The sequence below is a fragment of the Trachinotus anak genome, unplaced genomic scaffold, assembly GCF_046630095.1.
Source record: "Trachinotus anak isolate AG129_WGS33_773 ecotype Australia unplaced genomic scaffold, CSIRO_AGI_Tana_v1 ptg000021l, whole genome shotgun sequence".
Taxonomy (NCBI): domain Eukaryota; kingdom Metazoa; phylum Chordata; class Actinopteri; order Carangiformes; family Carangidae; genus Trachinotus; species Trachinotus anak.
Genome location: NW_027273872.1, coordinates 9,505,985 through 9,532,415, shown reverse-complemented (window position 1 = coordinate 9,532,415; position 26,431 = coordinate 9,505,985). Strand labels below are relative to the sequence as shown.

Below are 26,431 nucleotides of genomic sequence, written 5' to 3'. Positions count from 1 at the left end.
TTCACATTGTTTGCATCTGCAGTTTTTAGTGTGCATTACACTTAAAAGTTAGTCTTTTCTAGTTTAATAAAGTCCCCTTCATGTATGTTTCATCATGTCCCATTTTTGTGAGGTCACACAGTGCTTCAACTTTTTCAAGTACTTATTGTGTTGCTATATCACATCCTGATCTGTGTCTGCTGCAGGGCAACCCGGGCTGACAGAGGTGCATTCATTATGTTTGGCCAATAAGTGTTGCTCATTTTCAATTAGATTATGATTAGTCAAGCGGCCCATATTTAACATAACACATACAGTGACACTTTTGTCCTGCATATAGATCTGCTAAACATTGTTTACTTATACAGCTGTACTGATGAAAATAGCAACAGCTCTTTTAGTGTAGCATATAATTATACAGCGATTTTGTTGGATATGCTGGTTGTTTACTGCACCGTGTGTGAAGGCTATAACAAACACTGGGTTTAGCAGGGCTTTGTAGAGCACAACTTCAGGAGTCACCTTTGCTTAAGGAATAAAAGTTTTTCAGTTTACGAGCTGCTGTTGAGACAAACTACTTAGGGTAGGATAGGGTAGGGCAGACTAAAGTCTGCCCATCTCATCCATTTTTAAAATACGTGTTGTATTAATAATCAGCTACAGCAATATGTACCTGAAAGGTGAAATAATTTCTCTTTGCCCAAAGAAAATCCATTTAGAAAGGAGACAGTTTTTTTTTCCATAAAGAGGAGACATAGTTTTAATATTTAATAAGTGATTAAATTACTTTGTACATGGGAGACTTTTTTTTTTAAACAGCGTGTTTTCATTCCTCTCACTTGCATATTATCTTGAATGCCAAAACTGTGTTTAATAAAATGAACACAGGCAACAACTTCAGCTTGCAGAGTTTATTGAGGAATTAATCCTCAAGCTATCAGACAAAGCCATGTGGTGTATTAATTATAGGTTTGTTTCTCTCACGAAAAGCTCTGAGGTATTTTTAGTACTAAAAAATTAAAAATAAACATACTGCTCTTCTTGACTTGGGAAAGCAAGTAAGAAACAAAATTATTATTATTATCTAACTGATTTGCATTGCACTTTGAAATATCGTATCTTGCAAGCAAGGACATTTTCAAGCTATTCATTTGGAATCCTTCAGTTTTGCGACAATGTTTCCTGCTATCCATGATACCGACTCGGGACATCCATTCCAGGAGACACCTGACTGTCTCCTTCTCCAAACCTCGCTGACTTTACATCATTGGCCTAAACAGATAGGAAATGAAAGGCAGGATCTTCCCTGTAGTTTCATTTATATGTTAATCTGTCTGTGGGCCTTGGTTGGGATTTGAGTGATTCCAGAATACGTTTTAGTAATGCATTCAGCTGGACATATTCTGACGCCAGTGGAAAGCCTATACATCCTTGTAGTGCAGAGGCAATCTATCATTTGCAATGTTTGGCAGCATGTTCGTCCTCCAGACTCCATAACTGTTCCATTTACTTAGAGGAGTACCTGTAAAATATCTGTTGAATATAGAGCAGCAGCACAGCTGAAGTTAACTTTTGTCATAAATCCAGAAGACAAAGTAGGAATGTGCCTTTGTATGATTGACTGTACTTTCTTTCCATTCAGCGACTTGAAAATTGTAAATGGCAAATGTGGGGAGGAAAGGAGGAAACGAGAGATTTTTCACCAGCCACTAATGCAAAGACATGCCAGTTGAAAGCCATGGAAAGAGTGGCATGATGAATGGAAGCTAGTGTCTGACAGAAGAGAAGGAAAAGGCTTTGCATTGGGCTGTTTGATTTGAAAATGTGACATATTTAAAAAAAAAAAGGTTTCATTGCTTAGCACGAACTTGGGCTTATTGTCAATCTATCTATCTGTGGTACACAGTATAACAATCTAGCACTTAAATGTCAAACCTGCATATGTCATTATGTCAATACATGTGTATGAGTCTTTAGTTTTTTATTGCTCTTTATTGCTTTATCTGTTTTTTACGCTGCAGAAAGGGTTTATAGTTTCTATGTACCGATCTCCCTCTTGATATTCTCCATATTCTGTGACATCTGTGTTCACAGTCAAAAAGCAAATTCAAAACCCAGATAAACCAAGAGTCCACAGCCAAGCTAGCAGCTCTGTGAGGCTCTACTCAGGCACAGCGGTACTTTGAGCTAAATGCCAACGTCAGCATGCTAACATACTCACAGTCACAACACCATGCTGATGTTAATAAGGTATAACATTTACCACACTCACCATCTTAGTATGGCATGCTATTGTTAACTATTAATTCGCATGAAGCACGAAGTTGAGACTGATCGGTCTGTCATTAGTTTTGCTAGTATGTGGAAACAAAACCAGAGGACAATTGAAAAATTTTACCTGATAACGTTGCTACATGAGAAGCTCGAGGCTCAACAAAGCGACTACAGTTCATGTCTGAGCTGAATTTCATTGCAATCCATCAAATAATTGTTGAGACATTTCACACAAAACCACAAATATGAACCTTGTGGTGGCACTAGAGTAAAAGTGAGGGGTTCACCAAAGTCATCAGGATCTGTCTTCTGGGGACAATGATTATATATATTTAAAATCAAAACCAAATAGTTGTTGAAATTTCAGTCTGGACCAAAGTAGTGTACCAACCAATTAGAGAGAAGAAAGTCATAACAACACAATTGCTAAAGTGGTGGTTTTCCATTGCTATGGACCAGCCACAAAGTCATGTTTTGACCAGTAATTCACATAGTGGTGACAATATGTCCTCATCTTTTGTCAAAACTGTCAAAAAATACAGTATAACTGAAATCTTGTGTGATGCGCAAATGAATAAAATTAACCCACATTCCCATATAAGGGCAATTGAATTAAAGAAGTCTAACCCAAGTATGAAAGCATCCTAGCTTTACCACAGCAGGGAGAAACTCATAGATCTCCTCCGTTCTGGAGATCAGTCTCCTGCTCCCTGACCAGTTCCTCTTGGTCATTCATCGACAGCCTCTCCCCTGGCTGGCTGCCATGGTTCCTAATGAGGTCAGTCGCCTGCTTGGCTGCCCTGATCAACAATATGTGTGTCATTAGGTGGGTGCGTGTATGGGAGACACATGGACAAAGCAAGCAAGACAAAGAGAAGCTCACAGAAAGATAGAGTGGGTGTGTGTGGCTTTGAGATAGAGAGAGAGAAAAGTGTGTAAAAAAAAAAAGTATGTAGGGGTGTTCGCTCTTGACCTGGAATAGGGTTAGTGCTAATGAGGCAAGAGGGTAACAGAGAAATGTGAGGCAGCTCAGGGTTGCCAGGTCAGGCCTAATTCACATTTTGGGGAGTCCAGATTTGAGGTGTCATGCACTGGTTGTGCTGAATAGCAGCTACTTTCAAGGTTTGGTGTTGCACACAAAAGCTTGGCCAGTGATTTGAATGGTGGTAAGTGAATGTCTACAGCAAGAACAGACACCCCAGCCAGCAACCATTACTAATACTGTAGCAACTGTGTAGCAACTTGGAGTTTCAGTTATGCAAATGTGCCTCTGAGATTTGCATAAGACTAAAAGTGTATTGCCATGCTAGCAGAGCTGTAATGCTCACTGCACAGCAGAAAATGAAATCATGAGAAACGGAGAGAAAACTTTGCTATTCTTAGATTCTTGCCACAAGTGGTCCAAAGAAGACTACAGCCATGCTATTGGCTCTGTGAGGTTATGCTCAAACACAGTGCTGAAGTAAATGCTGACAGCAGCATGCTAACATGCCCACTAGTGCAATGCTAACATACTCACATTTAGAAGGTATATGTTCACCCTTTAGTGTGGTAGCATGCTCCTGCTAATTAGCACTAAACACTATGCTGAGGCAGATTTGATTGCTAATATTAGCATGCATGTAAAATACTAGGCATGTTAACATGCGGCATATAGCATATGCTAACATATAGCATATGAACAAGTATTGGATATTAACAATACTGAAGTATAGCATATATAGATTTAATTTTGAATTTAATTGATTTATTATTTTTTTTTTTTTTTACCTGTTGTTGTAGTGGAGGTGCTGAAAGGTTGCTGGTAAGTCAGGGGGCCCCAAAGACAGCAGCAGTCGTCCTCTGGGAACCATGAATATTTGTACTAAATTCCAAGTAAATATATTCAATATCTGTTGCAATATTTCACACTAAGGTTTTGGAAAGATGATGGACTGGCCGGCATTACCATCCCCAGAGAAATGCTGCTAGCGTGGCGAATCTCACTGGTTGAGTTAAATTTCAGCATTTGGAGCCATGGAAAAACTCTTTCTTGGCAAACCACTGCTGGCGATTTTTCCCCACAGAGTAATTTCTTTTTATCTTATTGCATCATTGTAGTGTTTGATGAATAAAATTCATATGTTTGTCCCGAAACTTCCACCTGGAATCTGATCCTTCAGGTTCCAACTGTGTTGTGGTGTATATACTATGAAAAGTGATATCCAGTACGGTCTTGAGATTGCTGATTAACATCTGCTAAAAAAGTAAAATCAGGTCAAATCAGTTAAGCACTCTTGACAAAACAAATTTAAATACTGGCAGAAGCAAGACGGAGCAAACAGACTGCAAAATTGAAGCCAAGAGGGCAGAGTCTATGCCAGTTTTGGGGTTTTTCTTTTTTTTTTTTTGCATATTAATGTTCAAAAAACTACTGAACAGAATCCATTCGTGATATCATGCAGCATCTTAGTCTTAATCGGCCTTGTCATTTCAATATTTCTCCCACTTAGTCTGTGCGTCAGTGGTCTTTGTTTCATCCTCACTGTTCTCCATCTGTCCCCAGACCCCGTTACACCCAGGACTTTGATTCGGTCGACAAACGGTGTGTGTGCAACAGCAGCAGCAGAGCAGGGTTTTGTCCTGAGGTGAACTCTGCAGCACCCGTGTTGAGGGCTGCGCGTTGCTGACGGAGGGAAGAAACAGAGGGAGGGAGCGCAAAAGGCAGGGGAGGGCAAAAAACAGACAAAGAGAGGAAAGCGACAAAGAAGGTGGACATGACAAATAAGAGTAAGAGGAAAAGTCTAAAAGAGACAGAGACAAAAATGAAGGGACGAAGAGAAAAACAGTGACAATAAACAGCAGGAGTGAGTGACATGAAGAGAGAGAATGAGCCATAAAGAAAAAAGGCATCAGGAAAACAACATGACAGATGAGAAAAGCAAGGAAATAAAAAGTAAAGAAAACAGACAGGGACAGGAAAAGCAAGAAGCAAATAGACAAAGAGGATAGCGGTAATGGAAAAGGAAGAAAGATAGAAAGATAAATCAAAGCAAACAGACAGGTTGGGAGGGAAAACAAGGTAGAGAGTTAAAAACCAAGACATTGAACAGGGAGAAAGAGAGTGACAGGAAAAAATACACAGACACTGAAAGCAAGTAAGAAAGAAATGAAAAAAAAAAAAAAAAAAAAGGAAACTACTAAGAAGAGAGACAGAGCCAGGGAGCGAGAGACAGAGAGAACCTTTGCCAACTCTGTGAAATTTCCTCAACTCCCGGCGATAATAGCTCTGCATAATAAGCCGATTTAGCAGCTCAGTACCAATAAAACACCCAGGTGGTGCTCACTTTTCTCAGCTTGATGGGCAAAAGCTGTGTTGCAAGTGAAATCTGCTTCTCATCTGCTTCTGTTCGTGCTGTACCCATAATGCTCAGGTACAGTAAAACCAGGAAGGAAGAGGCTGTGGGGGAGGGGGGGGGGGGGGGGTTCATAAGGTGCCAATGATCATTCCAGCTTAGATAAAAATTAACACTGTGGTGCATTTATTGATCTGTCAAGACATGTGATACAGAACACAGCACAAGTTTGAAATACTTTGCAGAAACTATAGCTTTAGTAACGCTACAGTAGGTGGTTCAGAAAATGTCTTTCAAACACAGAGACAGAGTTTGTGGCTGATCGTGCGCTCAGTTTCTTACAATTAGACAGAGGAGCTCCTCAGGTTTCAATCTTAGGTCCTGTACTTTTCAGAATCTGTTATTAATTGTTGATAGAACTTCTGTGTAGTTCACTACGCTATATTACTGTACAGATTCAGACACAAGTAAAGTACAGTTAATACAAAGTTCACAAATGTAAAACCTATCATGCATGAAAAGTTCATATATGTCACAACATCTTGCACTGTAGATGATTATTTGGAGCTTGAAGTTTTGAAACTGAAAAAATGATCTGACGTCAAGTATCTCGGAATTACAAAAGATAGGAAAAAGATTGTCATATGAATTATTTGCCAAACTTACAATGATACAATATGTATAAAAACAAAGTATTATATCACTAATCGTGCTGTTGATCGTGCTGTTGTTCATATTCACAATTAGTTGCGCTTTGAGCTAAATGCTAATGTCAGGATGCTAAGATGGTCACATTGGCAATGCCAACATGCTAATAATTTAACAAGTATATTGTTTACCATGTGCACTATCTAAGTTTAGCATGTTAGCATGCTAACAATCAGCTCAAAACACAGCTGCAGCTGATGATAACGTCATTACTTTTGCAAATATGTGGTCATGAATCACAGTATTGGGTAATCATTCTGACCTGATGATGGCTCTAGGTGAAAAGTCAGTCAAAACTTTAGCAATTTAACCTGTGCAGAACACAGATGTCCGTACCGAATTTCAACATGGTGGATCCAGTGGATTACTGCAGGCATTAGAAAATAAATGTGATCCGTTAGTGTATGTACAAAATTCTGTGCAAAGCCATCTAGTAAATGTTGAAAGATTTTGACCTGTTGGTGGCACGGATAAGGGGATCATCAATTCAATAGGATTCATCCTTTGGGGACCTTTAACATCTGCACTAATTTTTGACAATCCGACCACTTCTTGCAAACATAAATGGACAAAAGTGGTGTACCTACTGATGACACTGCTTTTTCAGCCGTGCCACTAGCATAGCTCTACAAATATAAAATGGAAATTTCTGTCTCATTGGTGCAACAAAGCCACTTACCTTTCATTTGTAAAACCTTCCATGAAAAACTATAATACGTACTGTACTGTATCTTACTTAATTCTAAAATTCATTGTGACTCTACCAAACCCAGGGCAGGCCTCTTTTGGAAATTTGTAGGATTAGGACAAACCTCAAAAAATCAGCTTTTAGTAAGTTTGTACCTTAGCAGTAGAATAAATACAGAATACTATTGGACTTGGCACACTTGGTTACTCCTGATTTGCTTTGGTCACTGAAACATTACCGCAAGCTGAATGTGTCTGGTTTAATCTTTAGTTCCCTGCTTCACTTTATATCTTCATTGTGTAACTTTTCATATTGTGGGCAATATCTAGTTTGGAATAGTGTTTTTTTTTTTTTTTCTTTTAATGCATTTAGTTATTATTTTGTACAATCCCGTAAAGAGGACACTCCTGGAAAAGAGAGCTTGCTCTCTGTGAGTTTTCCCTGCATATATTTAAAGCTTTCAATTCCCAGCTGCTTCTTAGAGACTCCACCCTCCCACATGTCATTTCTGTCATGGGCAAATCTCGTAACTCCAACAGAGGTGAATTGAAGGTTGGAAAAATCCTCTGACCTCTTGGGTTATGAAACCTTTTCAAAAACACTGACTGCTCTCAAAACTGGATAGTCTTCAAGTTGTGAAGAAAAGCAGTTTTTCTTCTCAATGGTTGACATTTTGGAGATACAAGGTTTGCATCTGAAAGTGACTGGGATGGAAAGAAAGCATTAAGCTACAAAATACTGAGCTCTCTGACTTACAGGCAGCTGTTTTTGTCTAACATCAGAATCTCTCAACCGGTGGAGCTACAGGCCTTTCATCATGTTAAACTCTAGTCCATTTATTGTCCCTGGCTTCAGCTGTAATGAGTAATGATGCATAGTATGACGGTGCACTATAGCCAACTCACCCACGCTCAAAAGACTGGTGCTTCAGTGTTTTGTTCGCCCTGAGACAGACATTTTGACTTTAGATTTTACATTCAGGTGTGTTAATGATCCTATTCAGTGTTTAGTGAAAGTGGAACACCTGTGTGCATGTTTGGCCACTGTGTTGAGCTTCAAAGAAGAACTCAGGTTTTCCACAGAGAGTTGATGAAAGCTTTTCATCCACGCTCCTTGATGAGAGACTGCAGGGATTATGTAAACAGGCAACAAAGAGGAATACAGTATGTATAATCTCTCATTCTCCAGCTTTGTTGGCCATGAGTTGGTACATTGTTGTTGAGCAGAGACTGCTTTCAAAGCTGCCTGTTTTTAAGCACAGGCTTTTTTTCCCCAAATTTTGAATTCAACTTTTGAGTTGATGCTGCACTGCAATAAATAGAAGGGTATAATTATTATAAAATAAAGTCTTTGAATTTCTTCCTTTTGTAAAATACACATTCATAAAAGTGCATTCAGTCCTTTTGATAGATCTAAGAACTGTATAGGAGAACAGATGAGCACGAGCACGTCTCTTAAGCCATGTTTTAAATGCTCAGCTCCTGAAAGGCCAATGAATAACTCCCCCATCCCCACCTGCTGTACTACTCTGACACAAATCCGGACTAGAATGGCCTTGTTCAACTCAAATGCTCTGTGTTTGAACTGTTGCCAGTAAAGAGTATAAAATTCAGCAGGCTGGCTGTCACAACAACATCTGAAACCAACTTTGTGATTACTGCTTGTTGGCATTGTGAGAGTCCAGAAGTTTATAGGAGCTATAACTAAGATTTATATTGCCCTATAGCACAAAGTGATCATAATGTATCTGCAGGGGAATGATGGGGGCTTTAGATCGATACCAATAACTCAGTGACTACTTCGGGAGGATCAGAGATTTCTGGCTTTCAGACTCACATTGGAGGTCACTAAAAGTAAAGTTACAAATGTAACTGTGGTTCTGTGAATAATGGCTGATGTCGAGGCCATCATTGGTTGTTTATAGGAAAAAGGAGTGGAAGACAAGCTTGCTAAGCCTCTCATGGATGAGAGTTGAAGCACCAAGGGTTACAAGGTTACCAGCAATAAGTCAATACAATATAAGCTGGGATTTTTTTTCAAGTGTATCTTAATACGAAACTGATATGCTTTATGTATTTTGAAAGAGTTACTCTATCACTCTGTACTGGCTGTAAAGAGAGTTCAAGTGGCTGTGAAGTGATACCGTCATTGAGAAACTATGCTGTAAGAAATGGGGAACAACTGGGGCGTCCTGGTTGCCAGATCATTAAAACACACACCATGTAACTGCTAATGTTCAGTTCCGACTGTTGCGTGTCACACCCCTCACTCTTTCCCCTTGTTTACTGTCTGTCTCTGTACTCTCATCTGTCGAATAATGGTGAAACTACCAAATATGTATTCCAAAAAATCCCAAAAGAAAGGGCTCCTTATTTCATGCAATAATGTATTTTAAAGTTCATCTGAATGGAAGAAAAAGAATCTTGCACAATGTGCTTTATTTGTACCCATTTAGTCTGAGGAGCAAAGTGTTGTTAAATAAGTGAGTACAAGTGATAGACAGCGTGCAGTATTCTTTGTCCTCTCCCCAGCCAAGAGTTTGTGATCCTACGCAGCTGTCACCAAGACTTTATGGTGTGCAAGTGCAAAGCTAATATGAGGCTTATTTAGCAGTCTCAGTTGGCCAAATCGATTAGGTATTTTCCCCTCTACTTTTTTAGTACAAAACTCCCTCTTTTCCTAACAGTGTCCTTACTGATCCGAAGCAGTGGGACACCATGCATCCTGGTGGTTGCATGTAGTTGTGTTGCTTGGATAAAATAAACCAACACACAGCTGCAAGAGCGAAGGTACCCACTCAGACAACAGGAGCCTCTGTTACCTACAGAGACTTTTACTAACGTCACAGGACATTTCATCCATGAAGGTTAAAAAGAGAAGTCTGTTGATAAAGCAATACTGTTATTTCACAGCTTTGCCTGTTAATACAGTAGTTACCTTTGTTGACCATTGCAGCTAACCTACCTCTCACTGCTGTAACTTTCTTTCTTCTGTTTACTGCAGGTCACACAATCATGCCAGAGACCTGGTGATGTTGCAACTCTGTGGTCAACAAAAAAAAAAAAAAGGTTAGTAACAGTGTGCATTGTTAATGAAAAGTCAGCAAAGGGGATCTTAATATACACTGGTGATATTAAAGCAACCAGTTCAACTTTTCCCTGGTAAGTAAATAAATGTGCTGTTTCTTCTGTCGGAGGTTTCATAGTCTGACTTTGAGATGTGTTTACATGTGAAGCAGGGCTCTTCTAAGAGCAGGTGTGGCCAACAAAAGTCTTTCCTGGATAAATTAAGTTTAGAAACAAAGTTTCTAAAGGAGGGGAAACAATGACAAAACTATAATTGACATTAACTTCTAAATCACGTAAAAACAATGTAACACTTATTAAATGTAGCGGTGAATGTATTTAAAGCCTCCCTCAAAGCCATTGGACCTCCAACCACAACATGAATTTCCATTCAAAGTACTTAAAGTGCAGTCGTTTCCTCTTCTGAATTGTCGAGTAATTGCTTTGAGTTTGGAAAAAAAAAAATCACCTTTTCCTTTTAAACTCACAGTTTTAGCAGTGCTCCTATGCCGGCAACTCCAGTCAATCCAATTTGAAACCCCGGTATGATGAAGAGCTCTGCATGGCTGCACTTGTGCCATTATAAAAATGGATGGACAGATTTAAATACCCCTTTGTCTGCCACTTGGCTGCTGCCTCCACCAAATCACTGCTGGCATTGATCTGCAGAAGTTGACTGTTTATGCTTGTACGGATGCCAGTTTCCCAGAACAGCAATTAACATTTAGGGAATAAAAACGGTCTGACACGATGCACTCTGAAACAATCTCACTTGTGCATTGAGGGAGTTAGAGAAGGGGTCAATTTTGTCAATGTATAGTAGAAAACAGCGATGAGGATTCTCTCTCAAAAACAGATGTGCCAAAAAAGCTGACAGATGTGTTCATCTATGTTAATTGATCACTACTCTGTGGTGGTGATTCCACTCTTTCATTATAATGTAAAATCAGCAATAGGATGGAGAAAGGAAAAAGAATATGAGAACAGTAATCTCCCCATAGAAACAAGATCTGATTTCACTCAGCTCTCTTGAATTAAAAAAGTGCTATTCAGAGAAAGTTTTTTTTTTCTGGAATAAAAAACCTGCGCACACATGGCTCACGATGGCACATGAGTGAATGAAGGCCACTGAGTTTAGAGTTGCTTCTGGGACGAGTCGCCATGTTATGTATATTGCGTGGGAGCTTGTTAGCACTGTATCCAAAACAAGGGCATGGGTGGAGAGGAACCAGATGTGGCCACTGGCAGATGGTTCACAAGCAGATTCTCCAAGCTTGGACAGTCCATGCTACATGACATCAGTACCAGATGGTCTGCTCATTAACACCCACCCTCTGAAAACATACAGCAAAGGCTGTGCTGAAGGTCCAAACGTCTGAACGCCTCTTCTGCTTTTCTGTGGCACAATATGTCATGAAATGTTGGGTGATGGCAATTAAGCCTAATTAGTCAGTGTAACATCTTTGTCCAATCCTCACGCTTTGAGCCAAAAGCTGAAATGCTGCTCATTTAGTTAAATTAATTTGAGACTCAGCTCCATTTCTATTTTGCTATTCATCTATTCTGACTTATAAGGGTGAGTCCTACTGATACATCAAGGAATCCAATTCTTCCAATTATTATACATTGTGTCATTTTGTAAGATTTCATCAAAATTTGTATTAAAATTAGACAAATCCTTAATCCCTCTGTGTTTGGTCCCTCTTGCAGCTCCTGTTGAACTGAGATGAACCGGGTGAACTGGAGGGAAGGAGGGGGGGGGCAGCGATAGCACTTGGCACGCTTGCCTGTTCCACTTCAGCTTGATCCATGTGTTGTAATGCCTGCAGTGTCCTGGTTTGGCCCTCCACCATCAAATGACCAACAGTGAAAAAAGGTATTAACAGCATAGCCTGTGGTTTTGCAGCCTCAATACAGGGGGAAAAAAAAAAAACTTTCGTGAATACATTTGGATTCAAAGAAAACAAGAGGTAACTGTTACAGGAATGGAAATTTGTGAGAAAAAAATAATCACTGTCAGTGCAGATTTGTCAGTTTCGGGTAGCTGCTTTTCCTTTCTCAATCACCTATTCAGGCTTTTTTTGCTGTTTATTTTACAATCCGTCTTCCAAAAAATTAGAGACTTCTTTAGATTTAAAGGAGCATCAGCATTTTTGGCCAAGACATATCAATCAGTCAGAATCAGCCTCGAATTTTAAGAGGATTTGGCATTTTGACTGGGAACACACAGGAATTGAAATATTACCTTTACTATAAATACCAATCAGTCTCAGTGTAGTTTTACATCTCTTCTGTGGCTTCCGTCTAGAGATCGGTCAGCCAATCAAAAGAGGACTATATGGGACCTTTAAATGTCTTCATGCCCCCATAATGAGAACTATATATACCATATCCATCCAGCCCTTCTATATGAACAAAAAGTGAGAGAGAAATATTTCTTTTTCAGCAGTAAAGCAAATATGTTTATTAAGCACTTTAATATACATCAGAAAATTCCACTTCATATAGTACAGGAATTCTTTTTAACTGAAAGTTGAATGTACATGGGAAGCTATTTACAATCCAATCACTGACAGTCAAATCAAAGATGACAGACAAAACACAGTCAAGACAAACAAGATAACTGCTTAATAAGACTATACAGTATGTTTTCCAACACTGTTTCTAGACCCAATCCTGCCTTGAATCCTTCTATTGACCCTTCATGGCATACTTTTGAGCTACTGTAGTACTGAAGAGCTGAGAGCTTTCTCTAGGGCTTATAAGTGTTTGTGCATGCGATAGGTTTCTACCCCCCCCCCCCCGATCCCAGTTCTTGGCGAAAAATAGCTCACTGTTAACATTATGAAAAGCCTGCAAAAATATGACACAGCCTGTAAATGCTAACGCAGCCCCACATAGTTCATGAGAAACAGATGTTTCAGTTCCCTCAGCGTCACAGTCAAGCACCTCCTCCCCTCTTTCTCCCTTCTCCCGCAGGGTTAAGTCCCGCTGAGCTGATATTCAGCTTCTCACAGGGGTGGCGGTGGGGGAAGGTGGGACAGAGTACGTTGTTTCAACTTTGGCTTTACAACATTTCAAACAATATCACAGACACAGCTACAAGTCATCTTAATGGCAGAACCCCCCTTTTTGAGTCGTTTTGTGTCATGCCCCTGAAAAAAAAAAAATCCACCAGGAATTACTGAAAATTAACCACATGACAATAAGGAAACAAAGCTTGGATTTTGTTTCTTACAGTGCGGTAGGTTATACATGTAACTCTGCGGACAAATGCATTTTATTTTTAAATCACTGCTGTCACTTGAAATTGCTGCGTTTTAGCACCAAACTTTTGTTGACGGTACACAATGGGTTATTTAAATATTTTTTATGCACACAAAAACATAACACACAAACAACTCAAAAATCCCATAGGGACAAAATGAACTCTTTTTTTTTTTTTTACATTTTCAATGAATCTCTCACTTTCTTAGATATTTTTAATAATACACAAATGCACAAAGCCAACAAAATTAGGAGTCCAAAATAACTGCAGGCAACTTCTGAACACAGCACCATAGTAGAGCGTAATGCAACACAAAAAATGCAGCAAAAGTGGCTTTTTTTCCAAAAATAAATATGCTTGTATATACCCATGAAGTAAACTGCCATAGCTATTAACATATTACACACAACATAGGCTTAGCACACTGATCAAGGTTAACACAGATTATTTGGGGTCTCTAGAAAGGCAGACTATCAATGCGCTTAAGTTCATACCATGGCATCAGTTACTGTTATGTCCTCTGGTTGGTGACAATGTATTCAGTGTACATTGCTGTCAGTGTGAAAAAAAAAAAAAAAAAATAGACAGAACAAACATAATATAAAATAATAACAAAAAAAAGCATTGGTAAGTTTCTATCAAACAATTATGTTGATAAAACATGGATGGGATACATAGTGAATAGAACAAATGCATGTCTGTCATTTTACTCTTTTAAAAGTGCATACACTGTTTATTAAATAGCATTGCATTAAATTAAAATGATAGTTTGCATGAATACATGAAGAAGGCTGTAACAGATGTAGGCACATCGAAGTATCAGTTCACATAAGCCTCAGGCAGCAAATCAACAATCTTCCCTAGGTATTATTTTGAGGTCTCCCACTGATGAACAAAAAAAGAAAAAGTGTTTTTTTTTTTTATGCAGATGAAAACAGTTGCTTTGGCACAGTCCCTCAAATGGTATGCATGACGAATGACATTCAAGACATCTGAAACAGTATAGGAATGATTTGGGTTATTGTTTTGTTTGGCAGGAAGAAGTCCAGATTGAGGCATTCTTCATGCAATTCTGATTAAATCCAACAATTTAAGATGGCTCTTTGAGTGCAAGCAACCAGTAACAACTAAAAGTCTGTTATTAGTCTCTATATTAACCAATGTAAATGAACAGACAAGCCAAAATATTACATACGTGCTCTCGCCCTGACCTTAACATAAACTTTGAGACAAATGCTTGATGTAATTAAACGAGCACATATAGGAGGATTATTTTTAAAAGTAAGTCTTACCAGCTATAATGGAGTCTCCTTTTTGTAGTTAAACCCAGGGTCTGATCCTTCAATCTGCAGTTTCAGGGCTTGTTTAAGGCTTAGCTCGGTTTCCCCTATGGGATAGTTATCTAGAACATCCTGGTGGCCTCTGTTCTGCAGAGTCCGAGGAACTGATACCCTACCCAGGAAAACCTGATTACCCTGTAGATGATAGTTGGGGTTGGTCATGATGCCATTCCTCTTTTTCTCAGAACAGCTCTGCTGCTGGATAAAGAACTGGTCTTGGCCTTGTCCCCTTTCCTGCTGAATTGAACCACCAATCATGATCTTACAATGGGGATCCTTCACTGAAATGTTCGCTACTGATTTGTTGAGGGCGATCCTCTTGTCAAACTGTGTCATCTCATACTCCAAAACCTGACCTTGTGTTGAGCCGCTATTCTTGATTTTTTTCTTGTCTCCTCCTTTACCATTTGATGTCCCATTTCCGGTCTTACTTCCCTTTGATGACTTGAGACCAGGTTTTAACTGAGACCAGTCAAAGTCATTGGATGGAGATGACGGCTGCTGACCAATGGACTTAGTCGTAGAGGAAGGGGACACAATAGACTGTCTGCTCCGGCTGCGAGGCAGTGAGTGCTGCTGGATTTGTTCTGTGAACGTCAGTCCATGAAAACTGTCAATTGGTACAGTCTGTGCTGTGGCTGTAGATGACGTGGTTCTCAAGGAGGAGTTCTTTGAACTCTTGAGGGAATTATTTGACAAAGAGGATTTCTGTCTATCTACAGTAGAATCAGGAGATTCTGATGGTGAACTGAAAGCATGGACCGGTCCGTTGGGTATACCACGTCCAGACGACTGCATATCTCCTGCCCCGGTGCTGCCAGAACTACTTGATTTAATGGTGAGGGACTGCATCTTACCGGTCACAGCCAGTGGTGTTTTTTCTTCCATGGTGTGTACAGGGGAAGGATTGCAGCCATTTAGAGTTGTGGCCCCATACTTTTCCAGAAGTTTTATGATCATCGAATGGCCACCTTTTGCTGCCACTCTCATTGCTGTGCGTCCGAACTGGTCAGCGTGGTTGGGGTCAGCACCATTTTCAAGAAGTATTTGCACAACATCAATGTGACCCTCCTGTGCAGCTATCCCCAGTGCTGTTGCTCCCTGGTTGCATGTATGATCCACATGTGTGCCATTCTCTATCAAAAACTGCACGACTTTTGTGTGGCCTTGCCACGCAGCAGACTGGAGGGCAGATCGCTTCTCATTGTCACAGGCGTTCACATCAGCATGATAGTTAATCAGCAGCCTCACCATTTCAACATGCCCTTGCCAGCAGGACACGTGGAGGGCCGTTCTGCCCTCGGTGTCACAGGCTTCCACATTTGCTCCATTTTCAAGGAAATACTCTGTCATGGCCAGCTGATTTTCAAGTGCCAATATGTAGAGTGTTGGGCGTCCATCCGCGTCTTTGTGATCTATATCAGCACCGTGGCTCAGCAGCAGTTCAACAATGTCCCTGTGGCCTTCTAGTGCAGCCACCCTGAGAGCATTCCTCCCATCATATCCCCTCTGGTCAATGCATGACTTGTTTTCCAGAAGAATTTGCACACAGTCATAGTGTCCCTCTTGTGCAGCTAATATCAGCGGTATTCTACCATCATTGTCTACCTCTGTACAACGAGCGCCTTGCTCAATAAGGGCATCACACACTTGGCGGTGGCCCTCAAATGAAGCCATGTGTAGTGGGGTCCAGCCTGCATCATCCCTGTGATTCTCATCCAGACCTCTGTCCAGCAGAGTTCTGACCACTTCCACGTTACCCTGAGCAGATGCAATGCTCAGCACAGTCCTTCCCTCACTGTCGATGCTATCAACAGCAGCCCCCCAGAAAAGTAATGTGTTGACAACAGAGGCATGGCCCATTGATGCAGCAGCGAGAAGAGGGGTGCGTCCATTGTTGTCTGTATGATCCACATCGGCTCCACCTTCCAAAAGCAGATCAACTACGTCGACATGTCCTTCATAGCCAGCCACAAGGAGAGGGGTCATGCAGTCTTTGTCACAGTGGTCAACTTCTGCTCCCCTGTCGATCAGAAGGCTCACAACAGAAGCATGGCCTTTACTTGCGGGGACACAGAGGGCAGCGACTGAGAGGGCAGTCCTCCCATCTACATCTTCATGATTAACTTCAGCCCCGTGGTCTAAGAGGTGCTCAACAATCTCTCTGTGCCCCATGTATGCTGCAGCAATGAGAGCCGTTCTTCCTTCATTGTCTGCTTTGTTGACCTCAGCCCCGTGCTGGAGAAGGTTCAACACTATGTCTTCATGACCTCCCCAAGCCGCAGCTCTTAAAGCAGTTCTACCATCAGCATCAGCACAGTCCACTTTGGCACCAGCATAGAGCAGAGCAGATACAACCTCTGAATGTCCACCCCAAGCTGCTGAGCGGAGTGCTGTCCACCCGTCATGATCTGTGTGGTTTATGTTGGCCTCGCAGCCAATCAGGCAGTTGACCACTTTGGTGTGGCCCTGCCTTGCAGCAAGAGTAAGTGCTGTTTGTCCGTGGTTGTCTTCTAGCTCCATGTTTGCCCCTCTAGATATTAGCAAATTGACAACGTCAAGGTTTCCACTGTATGCAGCGTTGGCCAGCAGAGTTCTTCCACTGGAGTCACACTGGTTCACAGATGCCCCATTGTCAAGTAATGTCCGTATTGAGTCCTCTCTTTCCAAGGCCTGTTGTACAATACATGAGGCGTGATCGTCCTCATTGTTAACATGAGCTCCAGCTTTGACCAGAAGTTGCAGAACCTCCTGTTCTCTTGGTATAGAAGTGGTCAGAGAGTCTTTAGCAGGAGTTCCATTCCAAACCATCCAGAGAGCCAGATTAAATGGCTCAATCTGCAGATTGGAATTGACAAGGTGTAGTGCAAATTCCTGCACTTCGAGTGGTTTAAGCTGCTTTGCCCGGCAGGTGTAACTCATTGCCAACATCCTATGTCCCTCTGCTGCATTGCATAAGTACTTCTGGGTGCAATGCTTAACATCCAGTAACCACTCTGCAAAACTGTAGTGAAAAAGAATTTTAGTACTCCCAAGGCCATCAACCAACAACTTGGAGAGAATGTCCATCTTTTTCTGAAACTCTTCCATAGTCAGTGTCATGTTTTTGGTCCAGACTGCATGGTACAGTTCTTTGACTGTGAGTGGCCTGCAAGTTGCCAGGATTACATTGAGGATGGGTTGGACTTTGGCAAACTGTTTTCTGACAAATAGTCTCTGGCAGAGCCATAGGTAGAGGCCATTGAGGGTGCCAGGGATGTCACGGATCTCGCGGAGCATGATGAAGTTCTCCACCACGCCGTCCAGCACTCGCTCCAGGTAGAGGAAGCAGCCGCTGCTTTTGATGTGGAGTTGGTTGAGCATCTCAGCCGTCTCCTTGGTCAGGTGCTGCCTCAGGGCCTCCTCCTGGTCCAGCCTGTGGAGGATGTACTGTTGCACATCCTTGACAATGTAGGCCTTGCGCAGATCATCAAGGCTGATTTTGCGGAATCCTGAAAGAAAAGAAATGGACATTAGATGGTCTGATGACAGATGCTTAATATGTGGTGGCGATCTAGATGGAAAAAAAAGAAATACAAAAAAATAACTAAAACATCAAAGGGTGGGAACAGTGATGAAATCGTAGTTGATGATGATGATGATTAGTATTACTTTCCCATTGGTGCTTCTTGAGTCATTAGCTTAAGTCTGACCTTGAGATCATACCCAGTATTTATCCACTGATCTTGTACCTTTGGATAATTAGGTTAAGCCAACCTTTAACTTCCTAAGGCATAGGATAATTAACAGTAAAGCCATGTTGCTATAGAAAGACCTTTCAGAGGAATTGAGAGCATAACCCCTCTGGCTGGTGGAAGCAGACACGATCAGCGGGAGTTCGTTATCAGTTTAGCCCATAAAGTACCAAGGAAAACAAATTCATGCCAATTAGTGCTCTGTATTATGTTTGGTGCAGAAGCAATTTCAGATGTAATAATTTAGAGTGTGCCTGTATGAGGATAAAAACAGCCATAATTTCTGTACAAAAATGACTGAAATAATTAATATATTAAAATATGCCTGTGCTGTTGCTTATCCATGTACTGCTGTACCCAAATGTAAATAATCAGTGAAAGAAGAAGAAAAAAAAAGGAAAGCACCAAAAAAACAGATGCAATAGACCCTAAGAAAGTAATATAATTCCTTTCACCATTAAAGCCCACTTGATAGGTCATTCAACCCATCAACTGACAGTAGAGGTTATTAGTGGTTAATCAGCAGGAGCAAATCTGCAGCTGAAAATGTACAATAATCAAAATGGGGGAGAGCAAAGGAGACATCATTTCCATGCCTGTTGCACATCAATGGCTGGTAAAACATCTCTCCCGTGCCTCACTTATTATCATGCTACATGCTCCCAGCACAGACCTTTAAAATCCTTCTGGAAAAAAAAGGGAAATTATCACAGTCGGTCTTAATGAATGATCTTTAATAGGAGTTCCTCTCCGAGACGTGAAAAAATTGCTCCATAATGGCCTCGGCTAATGGGCATAAAGTGAACTTTCCTCCATGCTAAAATCCATGGTCTGTGCAGCCTGCAACCCCAGGGCAAGGACAGCGTTTTTGCATACTTTTATTTACAGTTCCCATGGTTCTCGGGGGACAGGAAAAAAATGTCACCAGATGCTCTGTCGCTGTTGGTTCTTTATCTGTTTGCTTTTCTCTATTCTCTGTGCTCACATATACAATATCTTAATACAGCCGAATTCCCAATAAAGCTGTTCTCTTTACATGTTTTTCTGTTTCTGTTGTCAGACAACGGAACAAGTTTGTGACTGAAACATTGCCCATTAAGATTACATTTTAAACTTCTGAGCCGTGACGTCTGACAAAATCTCCAAACACACAAGTTTAAGACAAAGGCTGTGCTGTGATTTGAGCTATATTTGTAAAATGATCACTCAGAGAGAAAGTTAGAGGCGATTTTGTCACTCATAGAGGAGAGCCTCTGTCTGGGTAAGAAACTGCAGCTTTACTTCTCTGCCACTAACTGCACAGAGTAGACACAGAGAGAGGTGAGCCTCACAGTAAGGGCTACTCTGTTTGATGGAAAGTAGCTATGGTTCCTCAAAAAAGTCGCTAGATTCATACATACAAGGAGCTGCTAAAGGAGTCTGAAAAGTTGCCCTGCTGATGAAGCAGCTTAAGAGAAAACTCCAAGACTTGGTCAGCCGACCAATGGTGTAACTTCAACTCAGTCACGTGGTATTTAGCTGACCAATGGTGCAATCTAATCACTCAGTCAGCAACATTCATGTTTGTAAGCCTGGCCCTGCTGTTGTGGTCCTGTCAAACGTTGGGGAATCATTTTCTGTACTCATAGGAAAGAACTCTAAAAGCTTTTGCTGAAAAGAAATTCAGCAACAACACTTTCATCCTTACCAGTGAAATGTGATTGCTTTGATTATATAACACAACTTTTCCCTGTACACATTATGAATCAGACTGTCACCAAGCCTGAGGCGGTGCTCTGTTCATCTGACTGTGACTGTGTGGGTAGAGAAGACTGTGGGAACTTATTCCACACTCCCCCAGCGGTAACCACACCTGGAAGCCAGATAACGAACCTGGTGAGTTTAACGAGAGTTCCCAAGCAGGTACTGACAGTTTGGACAGCAGATCCTGGTAAACAGAGGAGTCATGGGTTTTCTTTATCATCTGCTTCTGAGTTTGTTTAAGATAAGCTCACACCCACTAACAGCACTTCACAATAATCTCCTTTTACTCTGTCCTTGAGCCCTTCATTATATTTCAAACTGCGATAAAACAGTTTAAATGTAAGCATTCACACCTGAGCTCATGACTAGATTTATTTGTCACCTTTGACACATGACAGCAAGAGAGAATCAGAGAAAATACTTTTTGGATTCACTCTAATAAAACACACTCTTTGGTTGGACTTCGTGATAGGCACCAATTACCTATTATAAAATATTTTACGACAGGGCCCCACAGAAGTAGGGGGTACGTTTTTGGGATTAATGGCTTTATTGTAATGGGTATCATATGTTCAGACACATCTAGTTCTACAATCTAAACCAGACCAACCTGAGATAAATATAAAAACAATAACCTCATATAACATATCTTCATTTTGTTTATCCGGAATATTCATGTCTACAGTTTAATGTTTAACAAAGGAGCAGCTGTGCAAACAGTTTAAATTAATAAAGCTTCATGAAGTATTACTCGCCAGTATTATACAATATAATAGCCTGATAATTACAGAAACTCAATGACCCTAACCCACTTTCAGTCTGTCATTGTTTTTCAGCGGCTGTGTGCATTCTCCACCCTCCCCTCTCTTTTCTCTGGCTTCCATGACCCCGCTGCACCAGCTCCCACCTCAGTCCTGGAGGAGTCACTGACATTCCAGGAGCTGGATTCATGGTGAGCATGCAGAGTAGCTATAGGTAAAGTGAAAACACTCAAGCCCTTCTACCTTTAAGGACTAAAAACCATTAAAGATTGTGTATATATCAAACCTTTGCTCCAAACATTTAACTCATTTTGACAGGATCCTGTTCTAATGGGTTATTCTGAGTGTGGGGATGGTTACCTTCAGGTTTATGTCAAAAAGCTACAGAAACACTTGAAGGTACTCATGATCCTAATGTACATTCCTGTTCTGTGTCTACTCTCTGCTCCTCTGGCTCAGACTTAAAACATTAAAGATCAAATTTCAGCCTATTGTGCTATCATCAGAGGACTTTTCACTCTTCCTCACCCTTCTCTCCAGCCTTTTGTTTTACTATCTTAAGCTCTTGGTGCTTTTTTGTTTAGCTTGAAGGCCAAACTAGCTGGTATACATGATAACTTCACCTTTTAGTTTTATTTTTTAACTGTTTTTTTCAGGCTAATGCACAATCACAAGTGCCTCAGTCAACAAAGGGACATAGTACCACATTTTTATGATACTTTTATGTTTAAAGTCAGATATCTGAGGCCTGGTGTGTTGCTTTGCCTGTGTGTGTGACTTTCTGACATCACCGACTGGTCTTCCTACTCTTTCTGGACCCGATCCTTCTTTGGACATTCTGGGTTTGTTCCAGCTGGGACAGGAAACCCAGTAGCTGAGAAGGGGGAAGAGGCCATTAAAGGGGAAAAACAAGGACAAAAAAAAAATCACTTTGCCAATGACTTCAGAAAAGTGTGACATTTAATATTCAGTCTTGATGTTGATGTTCAGATTTTCTCTATTCACTTGGGGGGGACTAAGAAAAACATTGAGCGTGCATTACAGCCCAATTCTGGAGATGCTACTCTATCATGAATATTTTCTCAGGGGGGACAAAAGAAAAATGCTGCTGTGCTGTAGTTTATGATAAACAGTTTCTCCTACATTCCACAGTCGCTGACACACCAATTATGAAGATACAGTGACTGGAAAAGCTGGAGGAAGGAGGAGGAGACAAAAATTTGACTGTAGCCACCATGAAATAAAGCACTTGCCTGGATTAAAAAAACAAATAAAAAATAAAAAACACTTTCTTAAAATCTATTTCTTTAAGCAAGAAATAAAAGACTTGAACAAGCAAGATCATCCAGTCAGAACCTTTTCTTTCAGTTTTTGCATATTGGTGGAAGATGACCTACAGTTTCCACTTCATCAGCAGACATCACTTTATAAGGCTTGGATGTCAACTGTGAAGGCATGGCGTTATTATTGCCCTGCTCCTGGAGATAGAAACATTAAAAACAACCACAGGGGGAAATTCATCCAACCTGTATTTGATGACTGTGGTGTAACAGGAACTACTATTAAGTACTACAGAAGAATGCGAGAATGCTCACTGGCTATAAATGTTCAAATGCTCTCCAAGAACAATTTTCTTTCTTTCCAAAAACGCAGCAGTCATGATGAGGCCGGGATTTTTGCACCATGAGAAGAGGGCTACACAAACTGTAGCTGTGTGTTTTGTGTGTGTGTGTGTGTGTGTGTGTGTGTGTGTGTCCAGGCTATTTATATGTGTGTGAGAGGATGGTTCAGAGTCTGAACAAAGGCGACTGCTAAACAAGCAACAAATGACACATTCATCAGGGTGAGGGATGCAGCTCCCGAGTACAGGCCTCTGAGCCAGCTGCTGCTCGTTACAGAACTGGATACCAGCCACGATAGACAGAGCCCTGTGCACAAAAGAGGGACTGTTTGCCTTCTAGATTAATTTTTCAGATGACAAACGAGGCAGCGTGTGTGTCCGCATCGACAAACTAGAGGTCCGAGCTCACCGAGCCTGATTTTGGAGTGGCAGCTCCCGAGATTTGGCCCGTTCTCCGCGAGAGACACCATCTTAAGTCATCGGATCCATAAAGAAAACAGAAACCCAAGCCTCACTGCCCCTCTCCTCGGGCTCTCCAGTAAACCCGCGCTCCACAAACGTCTGTTCGACAGCTGCAGAGTATCCCCGGCTCCAAAAAACACGAGAGCGCCAACCTCCTAAACACAAGTATGTGGATGAAAGTCAGCTCCAACGGTCTGCAAACAGCAGTCCTTTGAAAAGTGCGCTGCCATTTAAGCTTTGAAAAATAAATGTTGAGCTCCTTGTTTGATTGTGTACACTCTCTTAATTTCTACTCCAACAGACGAATAAAGATAACACTTTCTATTTTATCTGGGATAAATGTGGCTTATTCACAAGTGAGAGAAGACAAAGCAAAGTGCTGAGAAGCTTTGATAAGGCCTTAATTCAACTGTGCAAAGATAACTGTTGCAGCAGAAAATCATTTCAGATTAGTGGCTACATTTTGTGCGTACTGTATATTTCCTACTGCACTGAACGACCACCAGGCGAGACGCTGAAATGATTACACTTTAACAATTAATTTATGTAATGCTGGAGGCAGAGCGCATGAAAACACTCTTGCCCGAACACGCCTCTTGCTGGATTTCAACCGGGATGTGAAAGGGTTTTCCAGTCAAACCTGTTGTGGTGCAACTGAACAGGGCTGATGATGTGGAGGTTGTGGTGGTGGTGGGGGTGGGGCTAAAAGAAACACACTGAACACATACAGCATGGCTCAGTTTGTGTGACGAATTCTGACAAAACTATCAGACCACCTGCATGAAGAATAATGCATCCATCATATGATAAAGTTTGCAGGAAAACAGCAACTGTACTAATGCCTTTGAATGACAGAAGCTCATTAAGATGGTGACAACAGACTGAATCATAAGACAGTGCACCTGGTCACTTACATGTGCTTTCTCTCACTCAACCCCATAATGGATATCCACTCTAGTTGTCACTATATATCACAGAGCTTCTTGCAGCTGCACAGATGTCTGGAAATTTCATCCAAGTGGAAAAAAAATTCCAACAGAGAACTGAGTGTTAAGACAGGAATACACAGATCAAACAGGACCAACAGCACATAAATATTATTAACTTTACTCAAACTGTGCATTTTCCAATTTCTGCAATCGAGGAGGAAAAAGTAGGGCTCGTAATAAGGGCCAATAATCCCTCTTTTCATGCCACATAATCCTTTTCATTTTTTGCCCTTAAGTTTAAAAAGTTTTATGAGATAAATAGGTTTTTATGATCCTAAATACCATAAAACCAATTCCAAACCAACTGTGTCATTTAAAAAAGGCCCACTTTGTCAGTTTCTCTCTGGAGATACAAAACTTTAGGTCTTCATCGTGGCAGTAAGCTATTGTAGTGCTGGGAGCTCCCTGCCCCACTCGGATCAAATTTCCTCAATTTCTACCCATGTTTTTGTTCATCATTACACTAGCTGACCTCCTGGTGACCTCATTTAGCCCCACCGCCACATGTTTCCAGTCACCTGCACAAGAGACTACTCAGTCTGGCATGTCAGTCGTGTTTTATTAGCCATCGAGTCAAACAAGCCATTATCTGCTATCACCGCGCAGCGCCAGGAAAGTCTGGAAACATTTTGGAAACATTTCACAGGGAAATGTCCGGGCAACAGATTCAGCAGAAGGAAAGCTGTGGTAGCTTGCTGTGAAGTCTTGCAAAGGTACTTGCAAAGTCATCCTTGGCATGCAGGTCAAGAGGCAATGTGGTATTAAAAAAGAAAGAAAAGAATTTTGTCTTTACTTTGGAGGCCTTTCCACCCTGCAGCAAAACCAGCCAGAAATGTGCCAAGAATTCCATTGCATTTATTCCAACTAAAGTTAGATTAAGACTTAATTAAAATACTCTTTAATTAAAGCAAAAACTGACAAGTTGAGCTCTGTGCTACAGCCTTGAAAAAAAAAGAAGAAGATTTCAAGTCTATAAAAATTTGGCAGGGGCATGCCACATACCAAAGGGCATCACCTCAGGAGGAAAGAGGCCAGCCAGTTCATCGGCCATGTTCAGAATCATGTTACTGCAGTGCAGCACCCAAGGTGTTATAGATACAGACACGGTAGACCTGTAATTTGCCCGGCTGTCAGACTGCGTGGTGGTAAATTACAGTATTCAGCGAGGATTATGGTCTTCAGCTCATCCAAAGTGAGGCTCAACATGCAGCCTCACAGACGACAACTCATACATGAATATGGACATAAATCAGCTTGTCTGTGTAAGCCAATTTCGAGAAAAGGGGGAGGGGAGGGTAAGCTCATTAAATATGTCGTCCTTGCTCTTGTTACCCAGGAATTGAGGCCTAGAGACAATCAATACCAAAAACTCTTAGGAGGAGAGAACAGAGAGGGCTTTTATTAGGTTTTGCTTGCAGGAGGCATTTGCTGAATGTTTTTTGGTTTAGTGTGGTGTAATTTAGGCTCCCTGGAGAAGGCAGCGTGGCCAAAATCTGTTGGAATTGGTTTTAAAGTTATTTAAACAATTTAATAAAGGGTTTATAATTTTCTGCTTAAAGACTCCTTCTCCTTTCAGTACTGAAATTGTTCTTGGCGTCTAATCTCTCATAAAGCTTCCAATTTTATTTCATAGTTAAGTTTCTGATTCATCTGTTGCATTCCTGACTATACAATCGTCTAAACGATGCCGCAAAATGTCATTCACCGAGGAGTCCATAAGCAGAGCCATCTTTGTCTCTCTTCAGGGAGCATTCCACAGCGCAGAAGAAATAAACCATCCTCGCAGCTTTACGACTGTGTTTGTGTTGTCAGTCGGCCAGAAGATCTCATGGTCTCTTCAGTGAGGTCTCACAATTGACCAAAAAGAAAGTATACACACAAAAAAAAAAAAATAATAATCCAGGGAGATGATAAGAGTTTTGATGAACTTTTTTGCAGAGGGGGCGGCCTTGCCCTGTGTCAGGTTCATCTGCATGCCTCGGGACAAAGGGCTGCTCAGAGAAGTGGAGGAGGCCGCACACTTTTTAAACAGGGCTGCTCTTTTCATTTGTGATCACTGGTGGTAAATCAGTTCTGTCTCTTGGCGGGGCGGGTAATGAAAGCTCCATTCACGGTGGGCAGAGTAGAAGTGGAAGATGTGGTTCAGGGTCCTTGCTGGGGTGGACTGCCCTCTCCCCAGTGACACACAAATACAGGAAACAAAAACCCAGGCCCACCCCAGAGTCACTCATTTTCCTGTAAGTGGAATTTGCAATGACTTATATATATATATATATATATATACATACATATACACATACACATACATACATATACACACTGCGAACTATGCAAGTAGACCTACACATTACTTTGGGGTAAAAAAACTCTACAGCATGAGCAAATGTGTCATCTAAGGAAGGAAATGAGTAAACCCCCCATCAAAATGCCTCACAGGATGAGTGTCCTCTTAAAGTGGCCACAC

At 41.1% G+C, this 26,431-nt stretch overlaps 1 protein-coding gene and 1 long non-coding RNA gene across 3 annotated transcripts in view; one reads left to right on the top strand and one right to left on the bottom strand.

Annotated features, from left to right (window-relative positions):
• Positions 1-10,052, top strand: part of LOC139605943 (uncharacterized) — a 135,969-nt gene extending 125,917 nt beyond the window's left edge. Inside the window, exon 3 of the long non-coding RNA XR_011684506.1 lies at positions 9,988-10,052. This is a non-coding gene — a long non-coding RNA (uncharacterized lncRNA). The remainder of the gene's footprint in view (positions 1-9,987) is intronic.
• Positions 10,053-12,483: 2,431 nt separating this feature from the next.
• The window catches only part of ankrd50 (ankyrin repeat domain 50), a 36,579-nt gene continuing 22,631 nt past the window's right edge, over positions 12,484-26,431 (bottom strand). The window contains exons 4-5 of one of the 2 annotated variants that reach the window (XM_071457163.1): positions 14,610-18,148; positions 12,484-14,309 (exon numbers count right to left, since the gene is read on the bottom strand). In XM_071457163.1, coding sequence (XP_071313264.1) covers positions 14,613-18,148 — 3,536 coding nt within the window. In that variant the 3' untranslated portion in view covers positions 12,484-14,309; positions 14,610-14,612. Of the gene's footprint in view, positions 18,149-26,431 lie in introns of both variants that reach the window. The other variant, XM_071457162.1, reaches the window with a different exon arrangement.